This window comes from Gopherus flavomarginatus, chromosome 4 (genome assembly GCF_025201925.1).
Source record: "Gopherus flavomarginatus isolate rGopFla2 chromosome 4, rGopFla2.mat.asm, whole genome shotgun sequence".
In the NCBI taxonomy this organism is placed as follows: domain Eukaryota; kingdom Metazoa; phylum Chordata; order Testudines; family Testudinidae; genus Gopherus; species Gopherus flavomarginatus.
Window position 1 is genome coordinate 210,679,095 of NC_066620.1, and position 23,079 is coordinate 210,702,173.

The window sequence follows — 23,079 nt, forward strand, 5'->3', positions numbered from 1 at the left end:
TGCACTGCAACCTCAAATAGATCTGGAGGCTGTCACCATATTTTCCTGTGTCTTTTTTCTAAACACTAAAAAGAAGCCTCTTAATTTTAACAGGACAACAGTTTAATTGTTCAGGATACATGGCTGCTGTGAAGTATGAAGAATATGGGGAAAATTCGCTGCTATAGGCCTGCAATGAAGATTTTTCTCAGCACTGTAATGTTTTAAGATCAATGAAGGAAAAGGATTTCATTCCACATACACAATGAAGTGTGCAGTTTTCTGAGCCTACATCAGAGTGGGGGCATGGTTTGAATATAGGTGTAACTCTGACACCCTTTGGTGGCTTGTTTCAGTGGAGATCAAACCTGGGACACGTTGATCTTAATGCACGAGCCTCTACTGCCTGAGCTAAAAAACACTTTTCAGATAGCCAAGGTTGTAGCAGGCTCATCAATCTCTAGCTGGCCTAGCCACCACTACAGGGGGACTGAGTGCCATACCAAGCAGCCACCGCTTACACAGGGATACGTAGGGCCCTATCAAATTCACGGTCCATTTTGGTCAATTTCATGGTCATATGATTTTAAAAACCATAAATTTCATGATTTCAGCCATTTAAATCATAAATTTCATGGTGCTGTAATTGTAGGGGTCCTGACTTAAAAAGGAGTTCGGGGGGATCGCAAGGTTATTGTAGGGGGGGTTGTGGTAATGCTTCCCTTACTTGTGCGCTGCTGCTGCCGGCGGTGTTGCCTTCAGAGCTGGGTAGCTAGAGAGCAGTGGCTGCGGGCCAGGAGCCCAGCTCTGAAGGCAGAGCCGCCGCCAGCATCAGTGCAGAAGTAAGGATGGCACGGTATGGTATTGCCACTCTTACTTCTGTGCTGCTGCTGGCAGGGCGTCACTTTCAGAGCTGGGCACCTGGCCAACAGCCGCCGTTCTCTGGCCACCCAGCTCTGAAGGCAGCACAAAAGAAAGGGTAGAAACACCATGACCCCCCCTAAAATAATCTTGCGATGCCCCTGCAACTCCCTTTTGGGTCAGGTCCCCCAATTTGAGCAACACTGGTCTCCCCTGTTAAATCTGTATAGTATAGGGTAAAAGCACACAAAAAACCAGATTTCATGGTCTGTGACGTGTTTTTCATGGCCATGAATTTGGTAGAGTCCTAGGAATAAGTCAAAGTCATAGAGTTTAAGGCCTGAAGGGAACACCAAATCCTCTATTCTGACCTCCTGTACATCACTGACCACTACCACCACCCGCACACTAAACCCAACCAAGTTCTAATCCTAAATCTAAAAACCAACTCTTTCTGGGATCTTGGGCAAAGCAAGCGTCAGCTTCCCCCTTTCTGAACTGGGGGTAAAAATACTTACTTACCTTACAGAGGTCTTGGGAGAATTAGTTAATATTTTTACAGCATTTTAGAGAGTAAAAATGCTAAGAATTTTTGTCATTATTACATCAGTCCCATGATGATGAATTTGCAACAATGTCATTTCTAAATCAAGATGGCAGGTGGTGATTGCTGGTAGGACAGAAATGCCAGTTTTCAGTAAACTCCTGAGGCTGTTTAACAGAATATCTCAATGTGCCAGGAATTTTGAGCCAGATATTCAAAACCCTGCACGCACATCAGAATTTTTGAATACCTGACCCTAAAAGTCAATTAAGTGAACTATGAGAAAGTGTAAAAAAACCAAAATCCCTCTGAAGTTGTATTAACTTTACGTTATTAACTTTAATGGTAATTGGATAAACTTTATGTTTTCAAGTTTTCTGGAGTCTGAATGATACCCTGAAACACAGATTTTATGGTTTTAATGGCTGAATGGGTGTTAAATGGTCATCAGCACAGTTTTCCACAGTAATGCATTTAACTTTAAATGCCTAATTTTCCTTTACAGTGGAGTCTGGGCTAGATCATTGAGAACTGCAACATCTAAGGACTCTGAACAGGGAATTTTGATGCAATTAAGCAAATTAAGCAAAAAAAATCTTTCCAAAAATATGTTGGATAATACAAAAATACAGAAAGAAAGAAATAGTTTGGAATTCTAAACAATGCATCTGCTAAGCCATCAATTCCTCTATCTGACAGGCATGCAATTAAATGTGCTTGGCTGCGGTTTCAAAATATATCACACCAATTATTTAGGAGATTCTGACCTTGCACAGCCATACGGAGCAGAGCTCCACCAACTACTTCCAGAGATGGTCTATAAAAGGCTCTTTGTCCTCCACCAAAGAAACAGCAGCAGCTCTAAGGATGGTGGAAACAGAGCAGACATACCAGCACTTCTCACCCAATCAATGTCCCACTGGACTTGGGCTGAGCCTACTAGGGTAGCTACTCCAGGATACTGGGCTCCCAGTAACCAGGAGATGAGATCTCCTACTTCCTTCCAGGTATGGCCTATTAAGAAAACCCCAACAAAACCCAGATACCTGGGTGTAGCAGCATGAACACAAGGAGCAAAGGTAGCATGTAAGTGAACTGTTCAACAAGGCCAATGATGTCAAGTGAATCTATCCAAAATGGACTTAGTCACCACTGACTGCAGGGAAGATGGAGAAGGGGAGGTGGCATGAGAACATGGGTGTCTGATATCACAGGGAAGCATGTTTGTGCCCAACACACTGCAGAAATGGTTAAAGATCTGTACGTCCTTTCTTGAAGGTTAACCACTGTACCAGTGCCAGAGATAAGGAGAGCTTGAATTATACATGGTGCGTAGCTTGAGTTAACACTGTCCTAGCATTTTTCAAACATTGTGTGTTGTGTGAATGGTGTCACTTGCTTGTTTGGAGCAGATCCTCCTGTCTTCTTCTACCTTCTCTGCTTCTCTGCCTCCCTCTGAACATCTTCCCTCCTCCTCCCCATTGCGTACTTGCCAAGTGTCCTGTTGTATGACAATAAATCCAAGTGGGTGAATACTGGTTTCTCACACATTCAATAGGGGAGCTTTGCTCTTCCACTTTCCCCATTAAAATTACATGAAAGAAAAAAAAAAGAAGGAACTCTGACTCATGAGAGGTACAAGGCCCCATGACGCTGAAGTGTCACATGCGGGGTCTCCCATCTGGGGCCACGCAGCTCAGCTCAGATTCTTACCTGCTCTGAATAGTCATTCCCATCGACGTCATCGCTATTGGAATGGCCTCCGGGACTCTGTACATCTATGCCATGGCTCTCCAGGATTGCTGCTTCTTCGAAAAAAGCAAATGGATCCCTAAATTATCTGATGCATTACCAGAATTAAAGACCATCCATATTTTAGGCATTTAAAACAAGTGGACTAGCAAGGTCAACTCTTGACCTCCTCCTTTCAACTATTCACAATTTGGGTGGGTGTTAAGTGTTCACTTCTGTTGCCCCCCCCCAAACTGTTTCCATTCTCAATGTCTAATAGTCAAACCTTCCTTCTTCCCCATCTAATCTACAATAGACAGAGTCTCCCATGTGTATGCAGTGTGTCTGCAGCCGTGTCGGCCCCAGGATACAAGAGAAACAAGGTGAGCGAGGTAACATCTTTTATTGGACCAATTTCTGTTGGGGAGGGAGACAAAGTTTCAAGCTACACAGAGCTCTTCTTCAGGTCTGAAGCTCGAAACCTTGGCTAGTCTGCAGAACGCAACACAGCTAAGTTTGTGAGCTGTATCCTATTCCAGCTTGCGCACTATAAACAGAATTGTTTACTAGGTTCCAATCAGTTATGGCTCTGCAAACCCACTGAAGGCAATAAGGTGGCCCGGGGTAACTGAACGAAGAATTTGGCCTGCAGAACCTTGGTACTGGTGATGGTATTTGAGATGTAAAGAACCCATCTTGACTTTCAGATCTCAGTGGAATCTTACAGGGTTGGCAATAAGAAAAAACACCACCATTTTGACTTGTAAAATGAGTACATTTGAGTTAGACATTACTGAGGCAAGAAACTTACACACAAAGACCCCTTTCTAAAAAAATCGCTTCCCCTCTCCCCCTGGCACTTTTCAGAGTGTAACTGCATTTTAAAGGTTTTAAACTCAGTACATTTTGAATTTCCCCTATCCCCAGTGCAGAAATCACTGCTTCTCTTGTTTCATTTGGGACGTCCAATGGGACTGGGCCAATAATTCGGTGTTAGGGAAATATGAATCCTTCTATATTGATCAGATTCAGACTTAAAACAGAAATTCGGTCCTCTGGTGACATCCGATCACTGAATCATTTTTCCTGCCCTACTACTGACATTTGTGAACCGAGTCCAAGATGACAGTTTAGAAACGTTGAGAGGGTGAAAGATTTATTTTAAAAAGTGCTTTAACCGACTATTAAAAATGCTTGGAGCTTCTAGCCATTTGCATTAATAGAATTCAATATTATGCTCTCCAGCTCCCTGGAGCTGGCCCCTCAGGTTGTCTGAAAGCAGGTTCTCTGATACATTACCGATATTGGCTCTTCTCTTGATTTCCTTTCTCCTGTTGGCAAACCAGTTGTACACTTTAAGGGAGGTAACTCGCTCCAAATCTGACAACTTTTTGCCTGTGAAAATATACAGTAGAAAGCACAGTTGTTTACAGGGTTTCACAGGCACTTTGCACATACATATAAGATCAGCAGATCCCTGCCATGTGATAAACCCTTGAAACTTAGAGCAGACAGCATTAGAGAGAGGAACTACATAAAAACAGTTCACAAATGAAACGCAGGGCTTTTCTTCGCAACTACAGCCAGCTCAGTCCTAAACTGTGACAGAGAGCAAAGCTGCTCTTCCAATTCAGGAGACCAGGATTCAATTCACAGCTCTGCCACAGAATTTTTGTGTGACCTTGGGCAAGACACTTCACTTCTCCATGCCCCAATTCTCCATAGTAAAATGGGGATAATACTTTCCCACCTCATAGGGATAATGTGAAGCTAATTTGGTTACTGCCTTGGTGGCACGCAGGTAGTGAGTGCCATAGAAAAGCTAGTAAACATTAATAAGAGGTGAGGTATGGGGATGGCAGAGAGAAGATCTAGTATTAGTAACAAAAACTTATATATCACTTTTCATCAGCTGATCTCAAAGTGCTTTAGAAAGGGGTTGCTATCATTATCTCCATTTTACAGATGAGGAAACTGAGACACAGAGCAGGGAAATGACTTGCCCAGGGTCACCCAGCAGGTCAGTGACAGAGCTGGGAACAGAACCCCAGTCTACTGAGTCCCCAATCCAGTGCTCTGTTCACTAGACTAGACTGCCTCCCTGCTAAGTTATAGTCAATAATGCTACAATTGTCTCATATGTTAGGACGTTTTGTCCTAGCTTTTCTTTATTTCGTCTTTGGGTTTATTACATTACTTTTAATTCCTGTAAACAAAAGTTGCAGAATGTGTTCTCTGCAAGGTTTGGGTATGTTTTACTATTTCAACTAAGCAAAGGCAGGTGAGGTCACTGCTTCAAATATGGCATTATTACACCAGATACCCACACTCCATTCCCAGGTAGGATTTCTCATCTCCTACCCTTACAGGAGCAGGAAGAACTAAGAAGATGCTGGGGGGGAGGGGAAATGAGGTCCCACAACACACACAACCTACAAGGGGGGCTCATGTCTAGAAACTACAGCGAAGCTTGGACGTCTGGAGATCAGGGTTCCCTACTTTGCCAAGGATACACCATGTGATCGTAGGCAATTCACAACCTCTCTGTGGCTACATTTCACCATCCTTAAAATGAGATCAGTAATAACAATAATGCCACATACCCACTTTTGTAGAGTAGGGGTGACCAGACGTCCCGATAAAATCCCCCTTGTCCCGCGTCCAGACCAATGATTGGTTGGGACGCAACTTGTCTCGATATTTTGCACTCCATTTTTTGTTGTAGTTTTTTTTGCTCTGCTGGCGATCCCCCCCCCCCCCCCCCCCCGCCACCAAAAAAAAATGTGTCCCGATACCAATATTTTCTTCCTCTCACTTGGTCACCCTATTGTAGAGGGCTTTGAGATTCTCAGATAAGAAGTGCACATATTTGTAAAAGTAACTAAAAATAATTGGCTTTAAAGAATGCATATCTTTGAAATGCATTCCCTTTCCTATGGATACCCTAGATGACCCTGTAAATATGAAATGTTTTGATGCTGAACTTCACCTCTAGCTCTCTACTATTTTAATTAGTAGAAATGTGTCTTTCAGACATAGGTGTTTGGGTCCGAGGGCTACATTAGCCCTCATGTTCATCTAAGTACAGCAGGTTGAGTGACACGAGCCATATAGTACTCTAGGAAATACTTCCTACTGGTTGAGAGCACTAAATTATTAGTGACAGCCACAAAATGAGATTTGCTGAATTTAGCAGGAGATGTTGAAATCTAATCACAGACTCCTTTGAAGAGAACAGTGCGATCAAGTCCTTACCTGGCTTTTGTATAACTGCATTACAGGCATTTGCAATTTCTTCTCTCTTTGCCTCATCAGGATATTGATTCTCATTGAAGTAACTGCAGAAAAAAAATGTTTTTCAGAAATCAAAGCAGGAATGCACCAAAACAGCTTCACTAAAAGGTGTCAATGGCTAGTAAATGCACCGGTCTTAAAGGGACAATACAGACATATTAAGTTTTATGCTGAACAGTATGTGCATGTTTATGTATTACATGTTAACACACAGTTCCCCTTTAAAACCTTCTCAATTGCCTTAGATAACCAAATGTCACCACCGCACTTGCACCATTCCCTATAGCAAGTGAGTAGGTATAAGGAAATAGAAAATGCTGCAATACCAAAGATACTATCGCAAAGTGAAACACTCCTGGTAGGAAACCCCACAGTTAGTACTGAGGCACCTCGGCTCCTTTGATTAAGAACGTAAGAATGGCCATACTGGGTCAGACCAAAGGTCCATCTAGCCCAGTGTCCCATCTTTCAACAGTGGCCAATGCCAGGTACCCCAAAGAGAATGAGCAGAACAGGTAATCATCAAGTGATCCATCCCCATTACATGATAACATACTATTTTTTCCGCATGACCCCTGTCTCATTCAGTGCATAATGTTCAATATTTATGTTGATTCTCGGGGTTCAGTAAGCATCTCCCATTTTCTCATTCACTGCATGCCTACCTCCACACTGACCACCAAAATCTTCACATTTTACCAGGAAACACAACTCCAGAAGTTTTGAGTCATTACTGTGGGATAACGTAGTGGTTTTCTTACAAGGGGTCTGTGAGTGTAGAACTATTTAGTAATACTCTAAGAACTATGGATTAACTCTAGAGTGCACTTTTAAAATTGTATTTTTTATTTAATAATTGTAAACTTACTATGGGATAAGAGATTATTGTCATGTAACATTTTAGTGCTATAGCTTTTGATAATTATCAATCATTTTACTATCATTTTACTATCACTATATAGTTTTGCTATAAAAATTATTATTTTACTATTAGAAATATTTTCCTTAGCCTAAACTCAAACAAATTGATTTAAAACCTCTGAGCCCAATCAAAGTCAAAGGCAATGGTTCCGATTCAGATCCTGTATGCAGGGATCACTTCATTTCTTTTCAGTTTGCCTCCTAGGAATATATTATGTAGGGATTATTTTACAAAAGTAAAGGTCAGAATTACAAACATTCCTTAGTCAACTTGGTAATGGACTCTTACAATTGTTGCTGTGTATTTAAGGGAACAAATTTTGCTTTTTATTTTTACCAAGACACCGCATAGCAGTGGACTCATGAGACATGAATGCGTGTGCCTCGCCACGTGTGTATCTGTGTGTATCTACTCCCAGCATAATTTCAGATAGTTATATATCCTTATTTTTCAGCTAAAAGACGCTATATAGAAATAAATGGACGAAACCAATTGAGGTTATTTTGCTGTTAAAAGCATGATTTTGTTCCCTGTAATATTCTGTTTCCAAGCTACCTCTGAATAACTGCAGTTAACAGCGCTCCCACTATTTCGCTTTGGATTGGTTCCACAGTTAAATCAACCTTATTGTAAGTAAATTTTCGTAAATGTCCAGCCTGAATTTTCTTTTCTTGCATTCCATCCTGCTATTCACCCTGTCATTTGTAGTTACAGCTATATGTACAAGCGGAATCTTGTTTGTGGGTTGCTATTCATTGATAAAGAGAAAGAGCTCATTAGCACAGCAAGAAGCGCTGTTAATGTGCATCCATCTGATTTGCTTGCTTAGAGAGCAACTGCAACCATTGAAATTACATTTTTAAGTGAGGGGCAGAATATAGAAATTAGTAATTTGGGTACTAAATACACACACACACACACTCTTCCCCACCCCCACCCCCACCCTTCCTCTTCTAGGTTTCTTGTTGAGAGTTTCTCTTACAAACTAAGACTCAAGTCTACATAGGCACCTAAATCCCAAACACGGGCACAACTCCTAGTTTTAGGCTCCACCAAGATTCACAGAACTCCTGTTTGGTGGCCACCTAATCCTGTAAGCACCTAAACCTCATTCAGTGCCTACATTTTTGCTGCGAGTCTCCTAGGCGTCTATGTTTCTGCATCCAGAACTCTAGGCCAGCAGTTCCCCAACTAGGGGGCATGACCTCAGGTCGAGATGCGCCATCAGCAGATGGGGTTGTGGCAATCCTGAGTGTGCAGATGCCATTTTTCTCCACTCAGAGTGCCCTGCAGGTGTTGTGCATGCAAGGCCAGGCTGTGCAGAGGATGACATTTGGTAATGGCATCCTCCATGCTGTCTGGGCTCGCGGGAGGCTGAAAACGGGGTCATGCAAGCAGAAAGTTCAGGAACTGCTGCTCTAGGTGTGCCAATGCCTATTTCCTGCCTACGCCCCAGCGTGACCCACAAGGAATGGGAAGACAGGCTTTGCTCACCCCTCTTGCCTGCGGGACCTGATCTGGTAGATGAGCTCTGAGCATGCCCTTTGGACTGGGTTCCATTCAAAATCTGGCCAGAGGAGGAGGAGGCAGCAGTGGTGGCCCCATCATAACGCTTAGCCTAGTGCACTCATCTGCAATGTGGGACATCCACGTTCAATGCCCCCCTCTGCCTGCTGCAGAGAAAAGGATTTAAACAGGGGCCTCCAACCTCTGAGGTGAGTGCCCTAATCACTGGACTATGGGATATGCTCATGTGGCTCTCCCTCAATCTCCCCTGTTGAAGTTGTTCTACTTGGGATAAATCAGAGCCACTGGAGCAGGGGGACCAGACTCAGGTCTCCTCAGTCCCAGAAGAGTGCTTCTAACCACTAGGATACAGTGACATTCTCCCTCTCTCTGCCCCAATGTCTATTCAGGTATTTATCCAAAGTGAAACAGTTTCAACAGGAGACACAGAGCGACCCACATCAGAACAGTCCTGTGGTTAGGGCGCTTTATTCAGAGGTAGGATTTGAACCCCTTCTCCCCAGAAGGGAAAATTGGGCTAAAAGTGATATGGGAGGCATCACTGCCACTTCCTCCCTTTTTGGGTAGAGTTAAGCGCCTGCCTAGCTCATTCTCACAAGAAACTGCTTAGGCACCCGTGGCAGGGCAGGGGTAAAACCCCTTTTAAGCCCTGTCAAAATGCTGGCTACAGCCTGCTCTCTGGTCAGTAGGCCAGGTGTAGAGATGCAGGTACTCAGCAGGGAGCCCAGCTGCAAGCCCTAACGAGGGTTGGCTCAGACAAACCTGCCGGGCTAAGTAGTGACAGCTGGGCTGGGGCAGGAGAAACTGTAAAAGCCTTGAGCAAACCTTACTTGGGAGGCTAGCCTAGGAGGAGACAGGAGGGCAGTATCTCTGTCTCCTTACCAAGAAGGAAGCCTCAAGGGCCAGGAGACCCTGGGGAGGGTCTGTGGGGCACTAACTGTTGGGGGATCTGGGCACTGCACGGGCACTGTAAATAAAGACATTGGGGTGATTCAACAAAAGAGGGAGTGAACACTCTTTATTAAACCAGCCTACACACAGGGTTCAGGCACAAAAGTGGGACAGCCTGCGCTCACCCTGTGACAGCACCTAAGTCACCTGGCTCCAAGAGAGGGACTCCAGGCTGTGGACTGCAAGCAGAGATAGGGGACCTCTCTGCAGCCCGGATTTAGGCACTGAACTTCATGAGAGGGGTGGGGCTTATGACACACCCATCTTGTCTGCATGCAGCTAGCTTAGGCGGGGAGCTGCCTAATGTGCTGGCTTTTGTGGATCCCATTCCTAGAGCACCCATCTCTCTCCATTCATTGTCCAGGGAGCCTAGCTCAGGTTTGTAGATTCCATTGCAATGCTGAGTGTTGCAACTCTGAACTCCCTTTGAGGAGCCAGACTTAAATCCTGAGAAACGACGTGTATCTACAATCCATACTATGCCTGATGCCATTCTGTCTAAAATCAGGGGAAGTTTGGCCACTGACTTAAAAGGAAGCAGACTTGGGGACACCAATTTCAATGGGAATTGCCAGTGCTCAGCACCTCTCAAAAGTCTACGCAGGAAGCAGCAGGGACGCTCCTAGAAGCATCAGCAAAGGCTGCTGGGCTTTATTTAATTTGGCAATATTCCCAAGCCTGGAATCAATGTAATTTTCATTCTCTGAAACATACCAACCCCTTGGCTATACAGTACCATGGAATATTCAGCACAGAACTGTCCTTCCTTACAAATTCTTGTTTGCAAGGATTGTGTTTTGTACAGGACTTTCTTGGAAAAGGGAGTAACAAGGAAACAAAGCGTAAAGAAATGTATAATGAACTGTGTTAGACAAATGTAGGTTTAATAATGTCAGAGAAGTAGATATTATATATTCAAGAATGTAATAAGAAAATGTAAAAAATTTGCTGCTTTCTGTAAATATCTTGCTGACACAGCTCTCAAAACACTGATAAAACACCTACAGTCGATTTTTGGTCGGTGTGATAACAGGGCCAAGCACACCTGACAAATATGTGATTTATTAATCAGATGCAGCTCTCCTTAGTAGACAGACTAGGGAGGAAGGATACTGATTGGACAGGACTAGCCAACCAAGGCCACATGATGCAGACAAGTATGAATAAGACAACTGTTTTAAGAAATAATGGAATACGTGAAAGCTATAAAAAGACAGATAAGGAGGTACCAATCAGAGTTTTAACAGGATAAATAAAAATGGATGAGTTGGAAGGATTTGGGGTTAGTTATTATATGTGTATGAAATATATTTAGTATCGAATGGTTATAAATAAGGTAGTTTTAATGATGTGTGCCAGCTTGAGGTTATGAAACAAGGTATAAAGGACGTGTGTACAACAAAGGGGACTGGAGGAGCAGAAGCCAAGCGGGACCCTATCAGATAGAGCAGCATGGACCTGATGACGACAAAAACAGCCTACCCATAACCCAGGACTGACTGTTACTCTATCCTGCTCTATCTGTTTTACTTATGCTTGATTAAGTTGGTGATATATTGTCCTAAAATTCTCTTATTAAAGCTTTAAACTAGCTAGGCTTAGTAACTGGGGTGGAAAAACAACCCCCTGAATGACAAAAGTTTTAACAACAAAAAGCGCTTGGGTGGACAGGACAGCCATTCTCCTGTCGACAAAGCTACTGCCCATCGTTGGGGGTGGTCTTACTCTGTTGCCGGGAGAGGTCTCTCCTGGTGACAAAGAGCGGCTACACTGCTTACCCTACAATGGCCCAGCCGCGCCATTGTAAGGTGCACAGTGTAGACATAGTGTAGACACTGGGAGTTGCAACTCCTAACTGCTGCCTAGAGGCATTCACAACTGTAAGTTAGGCCCCCAGGGTCCCTGTGCAACGCATGGAAAGAGGTAGGTGCCCAGGCAAGGGATTCACAGAAGCCAAGACACTGAGCGGGGAGCTGCTGAAGTCCCACCCCTCAAAAGGAGTTAGGAGCCTAACTAGAGATGGAGAATCCCGAGCAGAGGCACCTAAGCCAGCTCTTCCTTATGAAAAATTGTGATGGTTCTACCACTGCATCACTGATACCAAATAGCCCCGTGGTTAGAGCACTCATCTGAGAGGTGGGAAACCCAGGCTGAAATCCCCACTCTGCCTGATGTAGTGCAGGACCTTGAACTCAGGTTCTGCACCTCACTGGTGATTATACTAACCAGTGGGGTATAGGCTACTGCGGTGTGGGGCTCGCTCAATCTTTCCTGTTGAAATACACCTCTACCTTGATATAACGCGACCTGATATAACACAAATTCAGATATAACGCAGTAAAGCAGAGCTCTGTGGGGGTGGCTGCGCACTCCGGTGCATCAAAGCAAGTTCGATATAATGTGGTTTCACCTATAACAGGGTAAGATTTTTTGGCTCCCGAGGACAGCGTTATATCTGCGTAGAGGTGTATAAGGGACTGCAATCTATGCACTAAACACTAGGCTATAGTCACTCACTCTCCGGCCCAATGTCTACGTAAGGCTCTGCTCCAACACTGATTGGGGATTTGAACCTTGGTCTCCCACATCCCAGGTGAGTGCTCCATCCACTGGGCTATTGGGTGTAAGAGAGACAGTGTTACCACCATCCTCTTTCCTGTTCCTCGTGGATTGGGCGTGCTCAGAGCTTGCCTACAGGCTCAGGTGAGACAGGTAGGGGAAAGCTTAGTTTGAGAAACTCACCAGGGCTTGTTCAGTAGTGTCAGGAATTAGATGGCAGTGCGCATGTACAGCTGCAGAAATTTAGGTGGCTACAGGACTTTAGATGCCTCCAGGGTTAGGCGACAGCTGAATGGGGGTGGTTTGTGGATGCCAGTGATGCCAAAATGTTGGCCGTTAATGCCTAAAGGGGCAGTTAAGTACCTAATTCCCCTTGGGAATCTAATCCAAAGATTAATTCTGCAAATCTGCCCCACACAGCTGTATTGGGTTTCCTGTGAAAACTCTATTTCATTTACAGATACTTGCCAGAAATCTATAATACATAAAACAAACCCCATAAAGTGAGAGAGAGAGAGAGAGAGAGAGAGAAAACTGTCAGGTACTAAAATCATAAGGTGACAGCCTGATGTCGCACTCCTGTACGGGCTGGATGAACTACAACCCTGTACCTGGTGGATGATGCCCAAGCTTACTAAAGAAATGCAAACAAAAGCAGATGTAAAACTGCAGGAAAACCTCTGCATCTGAGAAACGGAGAGAAATTAATAAAGAGAAGAAAATGGAGACGCCATTAGCAAGCCTCTCATTCAGCATATAGCTACGTGCTACATTGAATGTACTATGAACAAGCTGTAGGCTACCATATGCTCTGGCTGGCTCCAATGCCTTGGAAAGGGAACAATGCTTGCTACCCATAACACAATTCCGGTTCAATATTTTGTGATGACTGCGAGCAGGCTCCTTTGGTCAAGCTAACACTTTTCACAACATGATGACAAAATGACACGCCAATAGCAAAGTTTCACAGCAGACGCACAGAATGTGGTGAGGGTGGGTGCATTAAGGAGATGTTAGGAGTGACTCCTCAGTTAGGATTGTTGAGATTTAAGTTTAAAGCAGAACTAGAACCCCTCTGCTTCACACTTCAATGGACAAATTCACTCTCAGTTCTGGCACAATAACCACAGGTGGTTTGCATTAGTAGAGATCACTTCTCTCGCCCTCTGTCCATAGCCCCTTCTAGCTCAAACCCTATGTGGCATCTGAATTCCCCCATACACCCATCAAGTCTTCTAATAGCCTGGTACAACTCCATTCCTGCCTCTCCTATTAACTCAACTCACATTTTCCTCCACATACAGTCTCCTGGACAGCTCCCCCAACAACATTCACAGTCCCCAATTTTCCCTCTCCCCCACCATATTCAGCTTTTACACTTTGATAGGACAATTCTGTCAGCTACTCCAGGCAGAGCAGACTGAAATTTTCCAGTCTAAAAGACGAAGATCTCAGAAAGTTACAAGCAACGAAAAACAGGTTAGAATGGAAAATTTTATGCAACCTTAACTGTAAAACCCACACTCCCACTATACTAACCTACACTCTTGTAACACCTTTCATGCAAAGATCTTAAAAAGTGGTTTATAAATATCGTATGGTTGTATGCCACATCAACACCCTTCTCCACTTCTTTCAGGGCCCCAATCCCTCTGGCCATAATAATGGTGATACCACAATATAAAACAAAACAACTAAGGGCTTGCATACAAGGTGCAAAAGGACTATGTTACCATGCACTAGGTACTTTTTCAGACCACTCCAGCAGGATCTAAATGAGGCAGTTACAATCCAACACATTAGAAAACTCTCGAAATCACATCCTCCTAGTTCGCTGCTGGTGCCATGTAGAAAAGCCCCAGTATCTCTGTAAGGTAGGTAAGTGTTATTATATACATTTCAAAGATGAGAAAACTGAGGGACAAAGACATTAAAGAATTTGCCACTGGCCACACAGTAAGTCAGTGGCAGAGCTGTGAACAGAACTCAGGAGCACCCTGTTGTTACCACCATCCATTCTCCCTGTCACATCCCAGAAAAGAACTCAAGAGTCCTCATTTCTGGTTCCCTGTTCTAATCATTAGAGTACATTCTCCCCCAGAGAACCATAAATCCTGAATTCTAGTTCACAGCTCTAACCACAAGACAATATTCCATTCACAATACTGGAAGAAAACTGGCTAGATTGCTGGGCTCAACGGGTAGTGAACAATGGCTCCATGTCTAGTTGGCAGCCGGAGCTGGAGTGGAGTGCCCCAAGGGTTGGTTTTGTTCAATATCCTCATTAATGATCTGGAGGATGGTGTGGACTGCACTCTCAGCAAGTTTTCAGATGACACTAAACTGGGAGGAGAGGTAGATAAGCTGGAATAGGGTAGGGATAGTATACAGAGGGACCTAGAGAAATTAGAGGATTGGACCAAAAGAAACCTGATGAGGTTCAACAAGAACAAGTGCAGAGTTCTGCACTTAGGACGGAAGAAATCCATTCACTGTTACGGACTAGGGACTGAATGGCTAGGATGCAGTTCTGCAGAAAAGGACCTAGGTGTTACAGTGGACAAGAAGCTGGATATGAGTCAACAGTGTGCCCTTGTTGCCAAGAAGGCTAACGACATTTTGGGCTGTATAAGTAGGGGCACTGCCAGCAGATCAAGGGATGCGATCATTCCTCTCTGTATGACATTGGTGAGGCTTCATCTGGAGGATGTGGAAAAATTGGAAAGAGCCCAGCGGAGGGCAACAAATATGATTAGGGGGCTGGAGCACATGACTTATGAGGAGAGGCTGAGGGAACTGGGATTGTTTAGTCTGCAGAAGAGAAGAATGAGGGAGGATTTGATAGCTGCTTTCAACTACCTGAAAGGGGGTTCCCAAGAGGATGGATCTAGACTGTTCTCAGTGGTACCTGATGACAGAACAAGGAGTAATGGTCTCAAGTTGCAGTGGGGGAGGTTTAGGTTGGATATTAGGAAAAAATTCTTCATTAGGAGGGTGGTGAAGCACTGGACTGGGTTACCTAGGGAGGTTATGGAATCTCCTTCCTTAGAGGTTTTAAGGTCAGGCTTGACAAAGCTCTGGCTGGGATGATTTAGTTGGGAATTGGTCCTGCTTTGAGCAGGGGGTTGGACTAGATGACCGCCTGAGGTTCCTTCCAACCCTAATATTCTATGATTTTATGATTCTAAGTTCCCTAAAACTTCAGGAGAAAAGCCATGAAGCAAACTTAGAAGATACAAGAAAAATAGTGATTAAGCAGGCACAACTAAATCCTGCAAAGGCGTTCTGTTTTCTAGACAAAGGGCAGCTGTCAGCTGAGTAATCACTGAACACCGTCACCGAAGAAACCAAATGATCTCTTTTGCAGAGAATGACAGTAAAGAATTAAAATGAAAAGTGACCAAATAATTTACATGAAATGAGAATCCATAAGATGGGAAAGAATGGAGATATCCTTGAAGCAGTTTCATTTCAATAACACTGAAGTCTAGAAAAATTGCAGATTCAGAGAAAACCTCTCTTTCAGGGATAATGTGCCTAGGACAATGACAGTCAGAGACTTCATCTCAGCCATGGTTCTGTAATGTACATTTACACGTCTCCACCAAGGTGCCCCTATCTGAATTCCAGCAATAGCTGCCAACCTTTTTGCTCAACTGTAGAGTTTAGTTTTCCAGGCCAAGCTCTTATATACACCAAATAATAACCTCAGCCTTCCACTCTGTTGTGATCCCACTGATCCACAGCGGGAGTTTTATTGCTTCACATCTCATTGCTGGCAAGACAAGGGTTTGAAGTAACCTAAGCTCCTGAACAGCGTAAGGATGGGCAGCGCTGGGGCATCACCACTGGGGCTAGGAGAGGGGGTCTAGGGTATTAGTTTCAAAAGTCTGAAACATCAATACTGCCAAACAGACCCATGGCTTGGAACCATCAGTACAGGGTGCCACTCTAGCAGCCTGGGATTCAGGATACCTAATCATTTCCACATGTATAGTCAATGCAGTTCTATTTGTCAAGGAAGCTTTTGAGCTGTGAAATATTCCATCTTCTGTGGGGTTCTCTGGGTACTTGCTGGAGCCTGAACAGTGCCCTGTGTTATAGCCACCATCTGTCCAGGGGAGGGAGGAAGGAAGTGACAACCCATCAACACCAGTTCCCATTTGGTTACTGCTGATGAATATAAATTGCCTATACCACAAGGGGCCGTGTTCATGCTCCTGCAGTCCTCCTGCTTCCAGATACATACTCTTTTTTCAAGGCCCATGAGTTGTGTTTAGTAGCCGAAGGCTGCCACTAATTTAAACTCCATGTTTACTCTGTTTGAAAACCACATCACACACTGCTTTCCAAACATGTGCAGAAGTTCTGCCAGCTGCTTCGACTGAATTGCCTACTTTATCCTTCTTGTTAGTATATTTATCAAGATGGCAGGTGTCTGGCTAGGTCTACACTACCGCTTATGTTGGTATAACTTATGTCGCTCAGGGATGTGAATAAGCCATCCCCTGCCGAGCGACGTAAGTTACACCGACGTAAGCACTGGTGTGGACAGTGCTATGTCGGCGGGAGAGCTTCTCCTACTTCCATAGCCACTGCCGCTTGTTGGGCATGAAGAGATTAAACAGCTTGCCCAAGGTCATACAGGTAGTGTGTGGCAGAGCAGAGACTCAAACCTAGATTTCCTGAATCCTCACCAAGTGCTTTAATCAGACGACCATAGTTCCTTTTGTCAATATCTATCAAATGTGCAGTACTATTTATTTAGTATTAAAGACCATTTCTCTCTGCATTACTCAATTTTGCAGTTGAGGTGAGCAAGATGCTACTAATCTTGAGATTTTAACCAAATGGGGACTACAGTATTCCTGTGGGATGCTCCTAGACTATGGCTTCCACACAGATAAATATTCGGTAGTTATAGCTATCTTAGGGTTTTCTACTTCTGTCTGCAACTGCAGGATCTATGCATTTAGCTAGGAGTCTTCGTAGATTTAAAGGCCAGGATTATTATGATAATCTAGTCTGACCTCCTGCATAATCCAGGCCAAAGAACTTCATCAAGCCCATATCTTCTGGCTGAGTTAGAGTGGATCTTCTAGAAAGAGACCTCTAGTCTTGATTTAAAGACTCCAAGAGATGGACAATCCACTGCATTCCTAGATAATTTGTTGCAGTGGTTAATGACTGTTTCTGTTTAAAAAATCTGAATTGGTCTAGCTTCAGCTTTCAAGCATTGATTTTGTTATGCCTTATTCAGTGAGACTAAAGAGACATCATGAGACATCTTGTCCCGATGCAGGGACTTGTAGATCGTGATAAAGCCATCTCTTAACTTTCTCTTGGATAAACTAAATATATTGAGCTTCTTGAGTGTCTCACTATAATAGCAGATTTTCCAGGTCTCAGAAAGTTCTTGTAGCTCTTTTCAAGGAAAGAATGAGTATAGGTGCAGGTTATTTAGAACACTAGGTAAAATAGTCATTACATTTTAATATACTTTAATATATATATTTTTATAAATTTTTAATAGATATAAATGGAATGAATTTCACAAGATTAAAAAAATATTTACCATAATTTTACAATTTCCTTTACTATAAGTAAATGTTTGGATCTCCCAGAAGAAACAGTAATTTACCAAATGCTTCCCAGCATGCATATAGTTTGATACTGTAGATTAGGCACAGGTAACATATCTCCTACATGAGAAAGCAGTGACTTTCAAAGCTACTATAAGACTAACTGTATTTTTTTAATATATTTTTCTCCTCAGTAATTTGACAGCAGTTTCAAGCACAGCAAAGTTCTATCAAACTATTAAAATGATCTCAAAACGTGTTCATTTAAAAACTGATTTTTTCTTACAATAGCTTTGAAAGTGTCATACCTTCAGAGGTGATCTTAACTTCCTAATCTATAGCATCAGACTGTCAAAATAACTGCTTTCTAATTGTTAATTAGTCTTTATTATAGCTAAGACATTTAATCTTTAAAGGTGTAATTTATTCTTCCTGTTAATTGAATATGGTGATCAGAATATTTTTGATAACATACAGAAATTTTCTGCTCAACAGAAAGATGCTCAGTTATCAAACATTTGAAACAGAGAGGTCCTTCCTGGTTAAAACACCTTGAAGGCACTGAATGCAGACAGTAGTTAAAATTGTTAAGAGAGGCCCCAGGCCTAACTGTGTTGCTGGCTCCTAGAACAAATATGTACAGAACCACTGACAGATAAAAAGAGAAGAAGAGGGACAGGACATTTTTTTAGCTTGCAAGTAGATAAAACACTAAGACTTGATAAAGTGTGAATTATACTGTAATAATTCACAACTTGCTGGGGCGATACACCTTGAAAGCTGTGCCTAACAATGCACCTAAGTATGAATCATTATAGCTTGTCTTAGTGCTTTATTTACTTGACATATGTTAGCATCAGAACTATACACCACAGATACTTATGCACCTTGATATTAACTCCTTTGTGCATAAGCTTCTCTTGCAAAGATTTAATAGGGTGATAAGTGGGGCCTTTATATAGATGCCCATGAAACAAGGAACTCGTTCAAAACTTTAAACCTTGTGCAAGTGTTACTAAACTATCCCCAAATCTAGTTATGCAGCTATATTGCCTTGTGCAGTGGATTACTTAGGGCATGGCTACACTTTCAGATGTAGAGCGCTGTGAGTTAAACCAGCCCTCAGAGAGCGCAGCAGGTAAAGTGCTGCAGTGTGTTCACACTGTCAGATTCAAGCACACTGGCGTGGCCACATTAGCAGCTCTTGCAACACCACAGAGAGCAGTGCATTGTGGTAGCTATCCCAGCATGCAAATGGCTGCAATGTGCTTTTCAAATGGGGCGGGGGGGTGTAGTGTGACAGGGAGTGTGTTGTGTGGGGGGAGACAGTGGGGTTTTGGGGTCTGAGAGCATGTCAGCATGCTGCCTGGGAAGTTCAGACAGCAGCAGACTCCCTCTTCCCCCCACCTCTTTCACACACACACACACACACACACACACACCACACACACACACACACACACACACACACACACACACACACACACACACACACACACACACACACCCCAGCTTTCCATGGTAATGGTTTCTTTGTCCCAGGGCAGATAAGCATGCCAGTTGTCATAAACAGAGCTTTAAAAGGGCATACCCGCATTCCTGCAGCCGATTCCAAAACAACGACAAGAGTGGCCACTTGACTTAAGGGGATTATGGGACATATCCGGAGGTCGATCAGAGTGCAGTAATGCAACACCTTGTTCACACTGACGCCCTGGCATTTTAGCCCAGGTGCAGCAAGCTCTATGCTTCTCATGGAGATGGATTACCAGGAGCGCTCCAGCTGCAGACTCCAGGCACTCTACGTGCCTTGCCAGTGTGGACAGGTCGTGAGTTAGGGCAGCAGGAGCTGCTTTAATGCGCTCTAACTGGCAATTGTAGTCAAGCCCTTAGTTCTCATAAATTCAGTTCTTGGACAGGGAACCTCCAAGGAACATCTAGGTGCTGCAGAAAGGGGTGTTGCCAATTCAGCAATGGCACCCTTCCTGTTGAATCAGAGAACCACCAAAGTCTAGTGGGTATTCTGCTGCTGGAGGCACCATCCTGCAGAGATGTATGGTAAAACTGAGGTCCTGACCACTTGTGATCATTAAAGGTTTCATTTTGTCAGAGCAGTGAATGCAAGTTTTCAGGGTTTCATTGGATACTGTAGTAAAGAGTAACAAAGTGGAGTATTTGTATTAAACCTCATTCAAAGCTCTCGCAAAAAGTGCCAGGGGATCTTTAATGACAAGACACGTTTTAAGTTGCATCTGAAACACAGTCTTTCCAGCAGCACAGCACAGCCCTGCTTTCAAAACGGGGTAGGGGCATGAAGATCTGTACTGAGTCAGGAGTTCTGTATTGCCAATTACAAGTGTTTAAAAACAAGGAACCAAAAATCATTGTGGAAAAAAGGGGGGTTATTTTTATATGCCTTCTGGGTTCTGAGCATTAAGGGTTCACTGGGGTCACATTTCTCCAGCTCTCTCTGCAACCTAGAGGGCTAGAAACTTGCTTAAAATAAAATAAGAAAGAAAGAAAAAGAAAAAAGAACGCACGCTGAGATGCTCACCTACTCACATACCTCCAGGGTTTAAGAGTTTCAGAAAAATACCAAATACAGTGAGATTCATGATAAAAATCATGAGAGCTGTCAACACAGAGTGCGCTATTGCTGAATTACCAGCACCCGTTCCCCAGTGTCCTAGGTTTCCCTTTGCCGTTTCCAAGTACTGACCTGACCCAGCCCTGCTCAGCTTGGGAGAGCGTAAGCAATCGCAGTATGAAGGTAAAGCTGCAGGTCAGATAACACCTGGAAGTCATTAATGGATTATATACAGGCTCAAAAGACCAGTTCAGGTCACTTCTTATGTGGTGCCATGTAAAGGTGCTTGGCAAAATGCAGGATTAAATTATCTAGTTGGACTGTAACAGCAACCCCTTGTTTGTTTATGCGTAACGTATGTTAAAGCTACCGCTTGTACTGCCCCCATGGGCAGGAGATAAACACTCTTATAGCCTGCATTTGTATTAAACTTTTACTTACAAAAACGAGACATCTGAAAAAGATGGGGGCACTCAGAGTAATAATGTTACTTAATATAAAATCCTGTAATAAAACTTTGCACTTCTAAGGCGCCTTCCGTCTTAGGGTCACAAAGCCCTTTGTTAACATTAAAGATGATCACTTCCTGCCAACGTTCTCAGATAGGTGTGTATTATTAGACCAATTTTTCAGATAGAGAAACTGAGCAGTTAAGGGGCATGCACATAGGAAATCATCAGCAGTGACACCACAAACATGACACTGCTCCTGAGCTCCAAATCACAGGATTTCTCTTTCTTCCCAGATCTCTGCCCTGGCTCCCCATACTCAATTCAACAGAAAAGCCAAGAGTCTTGAGGGCATCTATTCTTGCCTCCTGCATTCACAACCCACACTACTGAGAGTGGTGCTGCCAACAAAAAACTGACCAGCTGATTAAGAGATGATTATGGAGTATTGGGGAGTGGGAGTGGGTGTGTGTGTGCTCGCTTTACTCGTATGTTGTGTAGCCCCACTGCCCTATTGTCGTCCTCTTTGTTGTATAGAAAATAAGCTTTTGGTGTTTGTGCAGCCCCCTTGGTGTTTGTGCAGCCCCCTTGCATAAGGTGCTGCTGGAAACAAATTTAAAAATTTAACAAAACGTGGGGGGTTACACAGGTGCCATCAAGGGAAAATAGGCCCCCATTGTAAACCCAGCAGCCGTATAAGACTTAAAATGGAAGAAGAAAGCCCCACTGACACTCTACATATAAAGCTATTAGGATACTCCAATGCAGCATCCTTTTGTCTCCCCGTTTAAAGTACTCCAATGCCTGACACAGCTTACACAAATACATGATACAACCTCTCCAAAGAGTTTTAATCAGGAACTTAATTTCCCAATTTCCCCTGCTAATAACTCCAAATGTTGCTCGGACAAATATCTTGCCTTTGCTGCTAGATAGTTTGTTTCCTCTGGCGTGGGTTTGGGACTCTATTCAAAGATTAGGTTGCAGGAAAGCTAGTTTCTGGGAGAGGAATGGTATGAGAACCGAATGAACCCAAGTGATGTACTGAGCTGGATTCCACTGCCATGCATCTAACTGCTGACAATAAGATGCACTAGAACTGAAGGTGACAAGATGCTAACCTGCTTGCTAATTCCTTTACAGTTATTTCTAGAACACACAAGAGGTTAATTTTTTAATCCATTTAAGCAAGGTTTGCCCTGAAGCTAATACCCTGTGCTGAGCTGGGTGATTTCACTGAGAAGCAGAGATCTCCCTAGACGAACTTGGACTCTATACAACTCTACTTTGTAGGTCAGAGTTGATAAGTTCTCTCGGAGAAGTCTAAGCAGATTGGAAAGGAGCCAAGAGGTGAAAGTTAAACCAAAGCAGTTTTTTGAACAGTAGTATTTGCTGTTCTCTAGGATATAAAGGTACCACCGCATTGCTGGAAAGCACTGAATTCTTCAGCATTCTGCTCACAGAACACAGTGAAAATATACAGGAGTACTAAAGAGCAACCAAAAACGAACCACCTTTAAAAGAGGTGCTGAGGAGAACCAGAGAATTCCATCTGAGTGAGCCTTACCTAAATTAATAGAAACAGTAGCTGAAAGATCATCATAAAATATCTAGACTGAATGTGATATGCTAGGGACACATTAGCAAAGCTACTGTGAAGGAACCCAACCTCTTAGAATTCATGCTAAGGGATAAAGGAGACTGGTATATCTAATTTACTTGGATTTTCAGATAGGCCTTTGATACGACCCCTTACAAGGGGTATTAAAAAAACTAAATAGCCGCTGGGTAAGAAGATTCTGTCAGATTAAAACTGGTTAGGAGAGCGGTAGAAAGAAGTGGACATCAGCTGAACATTATATACTAGGTTATTTACCTGCTAAACTAGGTTTAACTCCACCACAAAGACATTGGCTCCCGAGAGCTGCAACAATCACCAAGTGCATGATTTTACAGAAATGGAAGCTCAGACTCATACTCAGAATAGAGCAGCGGTATTTGAACCTGTCTGTGTTCACAGCCAAAGAAAGAACAGCTTATCCCTGTAGAGATAGATAGATACATTTCTAAACACCTTTAGATAAAGAATTTTG

General features: G+C 43.3%; 1 protein-coding gene across 13 annotated transcripts in view; it reads right to left on the minus strand.

Annotated features, from left to right (window-relative positions):
• HMBOX1 (homeobox containing 1) overlaps positions 1–23,079 on the minus strand; it is a 102,593-nt gene that overhangs the window by 20,842 nt on the left and 58,672 nt on the right. For 4 of the 13 annotated variants that reach the window (XR_007773781.1, XM_050948873.1, XM_050948866.1 and 1 more), the window contains 4 exons: positions 6,371–6,453; positions 4,415–4,510; positions 3,098–3,192; positions 2,784–2,885 (listed from right to left, as the gene is read on the minus strand). Coding sequence is in view for 12 of the 13 variants with exons in the window: in XM_050948873.1 (XP_050804830.1) it covers positions 2,784–2,885; positions 3,098–3,192; positions 4,415–4,510; positions 6,371–6,453 (376 nt within the window). In the remaining variant the exon portion in view is untranslated. The other 9 variants (XM_050948878.1, XM_050948876.1, XM_050948870.1 and 6 more) reach the window with 7 other exon arrangements.